Raw genomic sequence first — 13077 nt, forward strand, 5'->3', positions numbered from 1 at the left:
GCATAGGAACTGCTATCCCGTATCATACTGGAAGAGCCTCCTAGTGGGCAAATCTTGCCCCAGAATAAAGTCACTGGTTTTTGATTTTTTCCAGAATTGTCAATAATCAAGTAAACAAATTTATTAAACCCAACAGCAGGTACCCTTCCAAATAAAAGAACATCAGAAGAAATAATGTAGACAAAGACAAAAATGTGTGTAACAGGTTAATAAAAATATTCGATGGGCCATTTGGAGCGTGTAACAGTGCAGAGAATACAAACAAAAGTATTGACTTCGGTCAACAAGTTTGTACAACCTCGAGAAACACTGAGCACAAACCAAGAGGAATCCACAAAGCTGGAGGGTCACTTGAGTGGTGGACTCATCACCTCAGCAGGGTAAGGCAGGGTACCTGTAAGACCAACTCGCCCAAGCCCCCTCTGCCTACTGCTTCAAATTCCCCCTTTGAAACCTAGAGTCATTCATTAGTGCAACAGGTAAGAGCAATTAATCACAGATCGGGCTGGGACCAGGGTCGGAGGGAAGACACTTCTCCCAGAATAAATGTGTACTAGGGGGAACCCACAGCAGCTCAACGGCTTCCTTTGGCAACATCCAAGATCTGTGTTGGAAGCAGGGAGGGGAGGTGGGAAGTGGAAGGAGGGACGTATGAGCAGCCTGAGCTTCCAGAGGAACAGGGAGGATGTGACGCCCTGGCACCTAATCGGAAGCAGAACCTGATGGTCACGCAAAGCCATCGGAACCACCTTGGTTTCTGAACCAGAGCTGAAGCACCCGGCAAGAAGGAAAACACCTGCCGATCCTCACTAACGCAGGCCTAGACCAGGTTACACTAAAAACATGCTGTAATGACAGCGTCCCACAGGAATAACCTGCAGGGAGGGGCTGGGAACCCCCTTGGTGAGTTTCATGTGTCCTCAAAAAGTCCCAGTTACCGCGTGACAAATCTGTACGTCATGACTTCGTAGTCCTTTCAGCTGGAGTCCGTTACCAAGATGGTTACATCCTCACTAACCAGAGACGCAAGGGCAACGGAAACACAGGCAACTAGCAAAACCAGCCCGGCAGCGGCGTCCCCCAGCCCTCGCCTCATCACTGTACAACTGGGTCTACTTTCGGGCTTCCTCGCATGAAGACCACTTTCACTGTGGCACACCAAACCAGTCCTAAAGACAGATCTGCTTTGGTTTTAGACCCAAGTCCTTACCCCAGTAATTTCCCACCCATTTAACACAATTTGGTCTAGTCTAATAGGTGAGGCCACTGCTTGAACTGTGGAGTCCAACACCCTGCAGGCTCCAGCTCCTGGGAGACCAGCGCTGCTTCAAAGAACAACTAATACTGTGTGGCTTAAGCCTTTTAACATTGAAAACAATGCCTTGTACATTTTCAATTGGACTGGAGCTTGGCTGAAATTTGGATCTTCACCCAGCTCTAGATTTTTTCTTATCGGATTCGGTACAGAGGCTTGGAACCAACTCAAATGTGGGCACATCTGGCAGGGATGGGGGGGCACTGCTGAGGCAGCCAGCTGAAGCCTAGCGAAGTGTCATTACAGGAGGCAGGGTTAAGAATGATACATTCAAATTTTGCAGGGATGGGGGAAGAGCAACTCAATGAGGCAGCACCACCGCATCCAGCTTTCTCATAAATCGCTAAAGAAACAGCACAGAAGCTCACAAAGCTGTCTGCCAACACATTAATTCAGTTTGCCTAGTTTCAAAATGGCATCCGCATCCTGCCCTCTCCGCACCACCCACTGTTCACGGGAAGGATGCCCTGGCTGAGCGGAGGGGCCTGCACTTGGCTTCTTCCACACCATTCCTGCTCATTAAGTTACGAACCTATTTCTAGGGTAAGAGAAACAGGGATGTTTCATTTCCCAGAAGCATAACTGAAACCCCTACTCACCCACCCGGCATGGAAGGAAAACTGCTTTCCTGCGGTCATGAGGATGTCGGGCACTGGCCCAGAGCTACTACAGAATGCTTTGCACCAGGGACTCCAACTTGGAAGGAACTTGGAAGTTCCTCCCTGACTGCTCCCTTTTCAGGTCTCTCATTTGCATTTCTGTAACAACTATATCATTAAAAATATAACCAAAAATAATTTTAAAAAATGGTTCTTCTGTGGGCCTGGGGATGGAATCAGCTCCTTCCAAGTCCTCAGGATCCTTAGGGCCTCCTTCTTTTGTGCACTTCTCTCTGTACTTCTCTGATCTGAGACAGAAGGAGCCTTACCTGGCTAGGAACAGCCTGCCTCGACCTCTACCCAATTCAGAATTGGGAAAAACGGGGGGCGCTGCAGACTGGTTGGATGAGGTGGCCTCTTTAAGAACTCAGTTTGGGTACCCTGACTACAACTGAACCCACAGAACCAGCTGGGATCCCTACAAACTCTTTATACAAGGATCTTGTGTCGTAGGCTAAACAAAGCCAGACACCTGGCCTTAGACCCTCCCCTCTCCAGCTTTCCAGCAGTACTGCTGACCTGCTGTGGCTGACCAGAAAGTTCCCCACCCGCCCCTCTAAAAGGGCAACTGTCAGGTTTAGGATTACAAATATCAAACTCCAATTACATTCTCCACATCAATGTCAATTTCAAAAACCATCGATGGCAGAAACCTCTTAAATAACCATCTCTGTAAAGACGGGGGTCTGAATCCATAAGGCTAGTAAAGAAACTCAAAATAAGCATTCCTGCCCAGGCTAAGGAACATTCCTGGGAGGGAGACGGGGGCAGTTAGGGAGGAAACTCCAAATGCTCAATGGACAAACTCTCGTTACCTCAAAGTATAAGTATTTTTATAAGTTTTTATTTAAAAGATTCCCTTTTCAATCTGTTCCAAAGTGTTGGAAGCTGAACTGTACAAGTGCCTGCCACCCACCCTTCCAGTACAGTTTTTTAAGGGCATTTTTGTAAGTGGAAAAATAACAAGAGGACCCTCTACTGAAACGAGGTAGGACCAGAGTCAGCTCCTGTGTGGCAGTTTGTCCAAAGCTGGCCTCATGGAGCGAGCACGCAGAGGAGTCTGGGGAACTGGCCCTCCCTCTTGTGAGGAAAGAGCTGAGAAAATTCATCTTCTCTTTAGTGAAAATGGTCCAAACTCAGATTCAAAAGCCTCCACCCTGACGTTCCCTGGCACTCTCCTTATGCTTTACGTACTGAAGGCAGCGACCTCCTCTATGGCCAGTTTTAGCAGGCAAATGGGAATATAGATACATATACGTGTACATATATATTTTATATAGGTAAAATATATACATATCTTATATATGTATATATACATATTTGGGGGAGGGGAAGGAGAAGAGGGTCATGTAAACCTAAACAGCCATCACATTACCCCAGATGAGCCCGACATTAACACAGATAATAAATAACGCCTGGGGGTAAGTGACAACATGGGTGCAGCAAGAAGGGAAAGGGCACACATTTAACTATTAAATACGTTTCTATGTTTGTTTGGCAGAGTTCAGGTCAGCCCCAGGCCTCTGCACTTGCCAGACAAGTAAGCTGACGATACTGAAACATTTTTAAGAAAGTATTCAAGCAGAGCTCCATACCACAGTTTTCCTTCATGCCCGGTGGCCGCCAGGCAGTTCCCGACCACCAGGAACAGAAACTTTGGCTCCGAGGCAAATGAAAAAAACAACAACAACTGTATCTCCACTTAGAACATGAAAATACAGAAAATTCATCACAAAACAAAACAAAAAAGCCTATCAACATCTACTTCCAGCAAAACTGAGGTAGCACTGCTTTCTCTGCACTCAAGGCTGAGTGGCCGTCAGGGCGGTGCTCGAACACTGCTCGCTTGGCTGGCAGGTGCCGGTGCTGGTGCGTAAACTCAACATGAAATGCAATGGGTCACAAAGGAATGAGCAAGTGCAGGGAGAAGGGTTTCAGATAAATCAGCTTAAAGGGGTTGTCACCAGACAACAGACACTCTTGGCTGGCCCTGGCTCTCCAAGAGCTTTAACTCACCTGGGAATTAATGCAATGTGGTTAACAGTTAACAGTGCTAGTCAACTCCGTGTAAATCTTTAAAAATAATTATCACAACCTCAATTCAGCCATGTAAACAGCACTACACACAGTACAGACCTGCCCTGAAAAACAATATGCACAAGTGAGATCTGGCACTGATGTTTGTAATCTTACCTCAGCCTGACCACCCAGTCCCCACCCTGCTCTGCACCCTCCCCCACAAAAATCTATTTGTGCAAGAAATGGCAGGCTTATTCTATCTGAAGGCTTTAAAAAAAAAAAAAAGATACATAACATGTAGCCAAGTTCAAATATTTTGGGGGACCCCCCCAAAAGAAATAACCAAAATAACCAAAAAAGTGGAGAAAGTGCCTAAAACATGATACAGCATTTTAGAGCCCTTTCAGATACAAGGCAGAGAAAGGTGTAAAGTAGAAAATATCCGGATCTTCGGTAATTTCCAGAAAGGTCCAATTCCTTGGGTGGCTCAGGGCAGCGCAGCCCCTCGCAGCCCCTGGCACAGAGCACTAAGTCTGCTCCTGGGGACACAAGCCCAAGGGCCCTGAGCTGCGTGCACCTCCTCCAGCCCCTTCTCTCTTCCTCCGCTCCATCTCCCACTCCACAAAGGTATCGAAGAGGCTTGGCCAGGCCTCATCTTCGCTGTAGTTGCTGAGGTCGGGGCCAATCACCTGAGTGAAGTTAAGGAACATGTTCCAAGTGTCCCGGGAGATGCCTTTGATCCCCGAGGGGTTCTCTGTTAGGAAGTGTAGCCACTGGTCCAACACTGGTGGATTGTTCTGGGTAAAGACTAGCCTCCACAGGGCAATGGCTATTTCCCGATGCAGTGACCGCTGCCCTTCTTCAGAGTCCAGGCCAAACTGAAATGTAAACCGGTACAGATCCTTGAACTTGTCCTCTTGCCTGGCTTCTGTTAAGAGGCTAGGGAACCGTGCACAGATCCCATCAATGCTGTCTGCACTTATTGCTTTGCAGCCATCAAAAAACTCCTTCCTGCAACAGGAAGTAAGGGCACAATTAATCCCTGTAAACAAGAATCATTTCCTGTGAGGCAACACAGTGTAGTGACTGACACCATGGCTCTGAAGCTGGGAGGCCTGGGTGTGAATTCCAACTCCTCCACTAGGGAGTTCTTTTCCCCACCTGTGAAATGCTGAGAGCCATATTACTTCACAAGGTTTGGGTGAGGACAAGTTAATATATGCCAACTGCTTCTAACAGAGCCTGGCACATGGCAGGCGGCTGATAATGGCCTATTCATTTATTCATCTTCCCAAAGTTGAATGCCAGCTCCATGCCCTGTTTCCCATTCTGCAATAGTGACCAAGTTTCAGACTCTCCTCCCAGAGAGGGCCCTTCCTGCTCTGATTCTCCGCAGCTTGTGTTTGGAATATTCTTGGTGACTGTCAAGGGACATTTCTAGAGCTAAAGATTCTGGATGAACCTGTGTAACTCCCATCAGTGATCAAAGTTCTATTATTAAAAAACGAAAATTGTGTATGTATTCTGAACATCTGTATAACGCTTTCAGCTCAGTGGGCTCTCACACTGATCATCTTCTCAGAGACTGCTGTATCCACTAAAGATAGAAGGCCTCTGAGGTCTGCTAGGTACCCTACCCAGGGGCTGGAAATTATAGGAGGGGTTCTCAAAGTAAATTCTTATCACCCAGCATTCTGCAAACCGCACCTTGGGGTAATCCTGCTATGCCCTCACCCACAAACCACCCCTATAGGGATGTGACTGTGACAATGTGTCCACCTACTACTTGATAACGGGGCCAGCTGGGGCACTGTGTGGAGAGCTAGAAGGGGCAACTTACCTCATGCAGTGACAGGCATATCCCAGAGGCAATCACTCTGCAGGCACTCCCAGTGCCTGGCACATGCAGGTGCACAGCAAGTATTGAGGAAGTGAGTGACTGACAAGTAGGGAGTGAAGGGTCTGAAGCAGCAGTGAGGCTGGGCAGCAATGTGGCAACAAGGCTCAGCACAAATTATGCCTCGTTTAACTTCAGGCAGGGAGGGTAGGTGCTCAGTTATTCAGAGGCTGAATAGCTTTAGAGAAATTTGACAGAAAAAGAAAACAAGACTTACCCAAACCCTATGAAGCCAACCCAGTTCTATCCTAGCTGGGCACCACTGCCCAATGGTGCTCTTTCCACTTCTACTCACCTGGAAAGTATTTATAACTAACCTGGTGAACTTGCACATGGTAGCAGCCTGGAACTTCCAAGCCAAGAGCAGCACTCGAAATTCCGTGGGGTCAACACATAGGTCATTGCAAAAGCGCTCCATGCCTTCCTCCAAAATGGCATCCTCCCGCTCGTCCTTGTAGCGCCTGAACAGTTCTTCCAACCTCTGCAAGGAAGACTCCTCGGCATTGGACTTGGGCTCCCTCCCAGCATCTCCCGAGGACGTCGGCAGCTGGCAGGCCTCAGTGGCAGCCTCTGCCTTCTTGGTCCCATTGACGAGGATGTCCCCGCCCGGCTTGCCACAGGCTGGTGGCTGCTCCTCGCGATGGCCTGCACCTCGCCTGTTGTGAGACTTGCTGTTGGGGTCACGGTCTCCATTCTTGCTGCCCAGGGTTGATGAGGGATTCTTGCACTTGGTGACACACTGGCCCATGGTACTGGTGGCCTGGCCTCTAGAGTGCTCCCCTCTGGATCAGATGCCCTCGCTGCCACTGGCCCTTGAATCTCAACATGCCATCAGCCAGAGGAGCCAGCCAACCTGGAAGGAAATTAGAGAGCAGTCACCGCTGGAAAGAGAGACAGGATATGCAAGCTCCCCTCCAGGGACTGGACTGCATACTGAGCCAACCATGAACCAGGAGAGATACTCCAAGTTCATCACCACCTCTCTTGTAAGCCAGCTCTATACTTACCTTCACCTTGGAAATGCAGTGGCTAGAGCACATATGGAGAGCCAATAAAGAAAATTCCTAAAATTCTTACTGCAACCTGGTTTACAAAGAGGTGATTCATGTGCAGAATGCATCAAGGAAAACTACAGTTTTGGCAGAAATATTCAACAGGAACTGTGTCTTGCCAACTGGCCATCACTTAAGAAAATTAGTTGAATTCGAGTTAAGTCAGAAGGTACACATAAAAGGTTCATCTTCTGTTCTCTACTATCAAAATTCTCCAATTTCCTTTTCAAGTAGGGAGAAGGGGTGGCCACACCCAAAACAACTATCAGTTTCATAGTGGACCAAAGACGAGGTAAAGGACTTTCACAGTTAAGACTACAAGCAGAGTCCTAGCCAAACAGTGTAGAAGAATTTGTCTCTGGTCTCCCAAGTCCTTTCTGGGGCTCTCCCACAGAGCACGGGAAACGCCCTTTCTCCACCAAGCATGTAGTCCACGTCAAGGCTCCCAGGCCCCACCACTTGTCCTCTGCAAGGTGGCATGTACACAGAATGAAGCCCAGTTCACACTAAATGTGAATGTCCTATAGGCCTGCAGGCTAAGTGCTCCAAGAGGGTGTCTGCACCTTAAAGGGAGGGCTGATCTACCTGAATCCAGTCTCTCAATGGGACGATAACTGCTACATGAAAAAAAGAAGTCTTCATTGAAACATAAACTCACCATGGTGGCTTATTACTTATGTAATTAAAACGTGTTTTTAAAGAACTGCTAGCCCGGCCGGGCGTGGCTCAGCGGTTGAGCGTCGACATAGGATCCAGGCAATCGGGGTTCGATTCCCGGTCGGGGCACATGCCCGGGTTGTGGGCTCGATCAATGACTCTCTCATCATTGATGTTTCTGCCTCTCTTTCTCCCCCTCTCCTTTCCTCTCTCTGAAATCAATAAAGATATATTTTTTAAAAAAACATTAAATAAATAAATAAATAAATAACTGCTAGAAATTTCTGGGCCAGGAGTGAGGTGATTTCTCTGAAGACCTTGTCTACTCAGGACTCTCTAATTCTTACTTTCAACTAGTCCACTAGAAGACAGTCCCTGACTTAATGATGGTTCAACTTACCGTGCAAAGCACTGTGTGTAATAAATTATGTGAGACAGCACTTTATTATAAGACAGGCTTTGTATTAGAGGACTTTGTAGGCTAATGTAAGTGTTCTGAGCACATTCAAGATAGGCGAGGCTAAGCTAGGATGCCTGGGAAGTGAGGTGTATTAAATGCATTCTGACTTAACGATATTTTTGGCTTACGATGGTCTTATCTGGACATAACCCATCGTAAGTGCAGGAGCATCTGTACCTGTAAAATTTTACCACTTGCTACAATAGTTGTAGCCACTGAAGTTATAGTGTTCACAAAGTATGACAAGCAAAGCCAAGCAGCAAGTATCAGTGCCACTCCTCCCCAGCTCAAGGAAGCTTTCATGGACCTTCATAATCCAAATTCAAAGCTCTTAGGAGACTGGCAGTGGGGCAGAGGGAGCTTTTTACAGAAGGCTGGAGCTCTGAACTTTATGGAAAGAACTTTAGCTTCCTCCAAACAGTGCCGGGGTAAATTCAGTGTTATTTTCTAAAGGCATTCTAAGGTAAATCAGGGTGTACACATTTAAAATGAAGACCAGATTATTCCTGTAGTTATTGGAGGCTCGCTGTGTCAGGGTGTGTCCCATTTTCCATCCTCAAAGAGAACAAATGAACAGAGACATGTCTGTACATGCCCTCTAACGCCTCAGTTTCACTTCAGCTTCAAAAACACATGGAAACCCTGATAAGGGTTTTTGGTGAGGAAAAGGACAGACCCTCAGAAATATTTTTAATTCTTTTTATGCTTTAAGAAGAGTATAGCTACTAAGACATAAGCACAGCCTATTAAAAATTTAAAAGGGAAAGGATTAATTCTTAGAAGGCCCACATACAAGAGAAGCAACTGTTCGAGCTGAATTCTTTCAAAATAAGCAGGACTATACCATGTGGAGGGTCTGGTTTCCAGATTTGTGTTCCTAAAGACTAGAGCAAGGAAAGAAACAAAAGGCCCAAACTTACACACACCCCACATGCTCTCAGACTGGCAGCTCTAATTCCCCGGAGCACTGACTCACCAGGGTTTGCTGCTCAGCTCCTGCTGCTGAGGGAGACCCAGGTACCAAGCAGGCTGAGAGGATTTCCTGGCCTCCATCTGACCTGCCTACTCCAGGACACTCACCCCACCCCCACCAGACAGATGCAGCATTGTACCAGCTTCCTCCAGACCCTGGCGCCAGGCCTTTAGGTAGGGAGGGGTAAAACAGGTGGGCCTCCTAAGGAGGCCTCAAACCCACTTACCCACCCAGCCCTCCACGTTAAGAGCATCTTTGATAATCTGACACAGCAGAACCAGCTGAAACCTGAAGGCTTTTAACCTGCTGAACAGATGAGGGAAAGGAGGGGAAAATCAATTTAGCCAGATGATCAATCAGCAACTGCCAGCATCACATCCCTGTCTTCCATTCTGGTCCCATCTTTGAAACACCCCCACTCTGGCTGAGTGGGGAGGCAAGTGGTAGGCTCAAGCCAGAAGAAAATATTTTCAGAGCTGATGATGAGGGCAACCCCCCCACCCAATTATTCAATGTGTCTACCTTTCTTCAGGAAATAGTTCTGCTCCCAGAGCTTAACCCAGGCTCAATCACGGTGCCCAGCCTTGTGTCCCTGGCTGGCCACACTTCCTTCGAGCGTTTTAAAGTTGAAATTTTCCCTGGACCCACTAGCTGTTGGCTAATAGCTAATAATAGCAGTTATCCATTACTGAACACTGGATATCGTGCCAGGGACTATGCTAAGCAAGCACTTTATGGACATTAAAACTCATATACCCTCACCACAACCACATTTAAAGACAGGAAAACTGAGGCGCAAAGCAAATTACCCAAGATCACAAACACAGAACCTGTATGTCTGGCTTGAGAAACCATGACCCTTACCACCAGGCTATACTGCGGAGTCCACCTGTATCAGTTGCACCTAGGGAAAGCCCACCAACAGATGGGTCCAGAGCTCTGGAGTGCTACCAAAGCAATCCCAGAGCACAAGTTTTTCCATCAACCAGCCAGCCACTGCAAACAGAACATATGGTCTGTGCCGTGCTCAAGAACAGTGTCCTACCCACTGCTCTCTCCCAGGCGAGCCCTGCCAGATGCCCCTGGGCTGACCCTTCCCAGAGGTAGTGACTAGAGTGAGTCCAGAGGCCCCACCCTGTGGTGTTTCAACCCACCAGCACGGCTCAGAGCTCCAGCTCTGAGACCAAAGCCCAGCTCTGCCACCAGTTGCTTGACCCTGATCGAAACCTGAGTTTCCTCAACCTGCAAAACGTTATCTGCCTCACTGTAAGGAAATGCAGACAAAGAGTACCTGTCATACATTGCCTCCTTCCCCCTGCAAACACTTGATATGACAGCTATTAATAGCCAAGGAGTATCTGGTTACCCTAACAGAAGCCCTGGCTTGTCCCACCTGAACAACAGGCTCCATCCAGGCTCCTGCTTCTCCAGGCCCAGCCAGGACACCTACCCCTGCCTTGACTCATACGCCTGGGTCTTGCTCAAAAACAGTCTCTCGAACCACAGCACCGACCCTGCTCAAAGGCACCACTGCTCAGAAATACCTGGGGAATCAGGTTCTCCATAGAGTAAGACACAGTAGGTATTTGCTATGCCCTGTGAACATTCTGATGGTGGTCACCCCTGGCCAGTGGGGCAAGCTTCCAGCCAGTTCTAGATTCTTTCCCTTTCCACTTAGTCCCAGCTCTGTGGCATTCCTAGCTACTCGTTTATATTCATTTACTGGCACTGCCTCCCTAGTCAGCCTCCTGCTAAGTCTCTGCAGTGGACAGTCTGGGCACCTGCAGCGTCAGGTGCATCAGTAACAGCATCACCATTAATGAAGACCGCTCTGCATGCTAGTACATTATAACAGATCCGCGTAAATGTAGCTCTGGGAAGTCATTAATCCACTTCATAGGAAAAGGAATGGAGGTGCCCGGTTCAAGGAGCTCCCAAGGGAGGACAGGAGAGAATCAGGAGGTGAGCTCTGGGGGGCAGAGAGACCTGGGGCTGAGCCATGGGGATGAAACCAGCTGTGTGGCTGTCAGCAGGTAACTTTAAAATTGGACAGCTGAGCCGCAAGGACTGGTGGGTAGAGTAAATGAGATAATCCATGTAAAATGCTCTGCCCAATACCTGGCTCATAGAAAGTACTCAGCAAATGTTAGCCTTTATTACAGTTAACACAGAAAAAGTCAATGACAGGGTCCAGCCTCCTCATAGAACAGCGCCCTTTTCTGTAGCCGTCTGGCCCTGCAGGGCAGGGCAAGTAAGCAGGACTCCTCAGGTGCCTGCGGCAGCTCTCCTGTTCTCACAGTAATGACTGCTCCCTGCTTCCACTAACTGGCAACAATGAGCTGAATGGGACAAGGAAGAGCTGGGAAAAAGGAAAGGCAGAAAGAACTAAAAAACCCACCAGGAAGCCTACTTGCAGACACAGTTGTAGCGTGGGGTTTACCTGAAAGATGGAAGACAGTAACTGCTCAGCCTATGCTGGACCAAAATCAGCCTCCAGGTTTTCTCCTTCAATCTCAGCTCCAGCTGCTCCTCCCTCCCTCCCTGTACAACAGCTTCCAGCCTCCCTCCTCCCCTGGGCCAGCCCTGGCTGCTGTTCCTGGTGATGGGCTTGGCTGCCTGCCTAGCCCCAGGCCTGGAGCTGGCACTGCTGGGCCGAGGGCAGTCCCAGACCGTGGTCCCTGTGGATGCTTTGGCCCAAAGAGGAATTAGGAAGCTGCTTCTGTCTCTTAGGCAGTCCATGCAGTAACAATCAGGCTAGTCCCTGTCTCCTAGGACTTACTGTCTACTACTAAGACAGGATTGCCTCTTAGGGAACTGAACGCTCATGAAGGGCTAAGCCACACAAAGACGCAGTGCGAGTGGTGACAGGAAAAGAAGAGATGAGTGTGAACTGCTGTTGAGGAACGAGGGGTGGAGGGACTGCGGAGGAGGAACTAAGAGCTGTGGGACATGGGCTGCACGCTTCACACACCCTCACCTCACAACCCCAAGACGGTCAGAGCTTTCCCACATTGGGAAACAGGTTTCTTCACTACTGGGCAGACTCCAGGGCCGCCCCATGGAAAGGTTCTGCAGAGAAGAGTGTCCTGCTCTGGTCCTTCAATGACAGGAGCATGAAGTGGAAAGAGGCGGCAAAGGATCCATCTGGCTAGCCACGTTGAGAGGAGGTTTTAAAATATGTATTGACAGCAGTATCTTTTAAATTACACATATGCACTGAAGGGACTGACAGATTGTCATATATAACCCACTACAACCGGATCAGGAAGAGAATATAATCTTCATTTTTACAAAAGGGGAAACAGAATAGAGACGGAGGGGTTTGGCAGGAGGTCGTATAGCCGGTCTATGAAGGAAAAGGGATTCCAATCCAGGCGCCTGATTCTAGCCACTCCACATCACCAGCCTCACTCTGTTCTCTGCCTACTGTGATGTGTGCCAGGATATATCTTTCCTCTAAGGAGATGACAATGGCCCAGAAGAAAAGATACCTTATCAACACCTAGGTGTTCTCCAGAGGTACTGAGTGAACCCCAGGAAGCCTTCAGCTCCGGTGTGGGATTGCCCTGAGCAATGTGTATCCATGAACAAGTCACTTAACCTTTCTGAGTGTCTAGGATCCCAACATTAAAATAAGGGCTCTGGACTAGTCCTTTCAAGTCTAATACTGTGGGACTACCTTCACTTTCTGGTACCCAAAGAGACTGAAGTTCTAAATTTCCCTGCCTTCTGAGGACAGGCACTTTCCTCTCACACTTCTGCCCAAGCCTATCAGAGCCAAGGGAAAATAAGGTAAGAACCTAAGGGAAGCGAAAGCAGGGCTACGCCAAGCTGAACAAGGAGTGAAAGATTGCCCTGTTGTCCCAGCCTCTCCTCTCTCCCCTTAATCTTCTTAGTCTGATCTCTGCAGGGTCAGCACTGGGCTCTGACATAGGGGAAACAGACCAGAGCGAGCTGGCTCACTGCTGCAGCTGGCTGGGTCAGGAAGCCCGAAGCCCGCTCAGAGGAATGCTACATTGGCTGCTGATGGGGAGCCTGTCGCCTA

The 13077-nt window shown here is 48.4% G+C and overlaps 1 protein-coding gene across 1 annotated transcript in view; it reads right to left on the bottom strand.

Moving 5' to 3' along the window:
* Positions 1 to 3264: 3264 nt before the first annotated feature.
* Positions 3265 to 13077, bottom strand: part of DCUN1D3 (defective in cullin neddylation 1 domain containing 3) — a 33754-nt gene continuing 23941 nt past the window's right edge. Inside the window, exons 2-3 of the mRNA XM_016222730.2 lie at positions 6208 to 6743; positions 3265 to 5004 (exon numbers count right to left, since the gene is read on the bottom strand). Of these exons, the coding sequence (XP_016078216.1) occupies positions 4521 to 5004; positions 6208 to 6638 (915 nt within the window). The 5' untranslated portion in view covers positions 6639 to 6743 and the 3' untranslated portion in view covers positions 3265 to 4520. The remainder of the gene's footprint in view (positions 5005 to 6207; positions 6744 to 13077) is intronic.

The sequence above is a fragment of the Miniopterus natalensis genome, chromosome 3 (assembly GCF_054644295.1).
Source record: "Miniopterus natalensis isolate mMinNat1 chromosome 3, mMinNat1.hap1, whole genome shotgun sequence".
In the NCBI taxonomy this organism is placed as follows: domain Eukaryota; kingdom Metazoa; phylum Chordata; class Mammalia; order Chiroptera; family Miniopteridae; genus Miniopterus; species Miniopterus natalensis.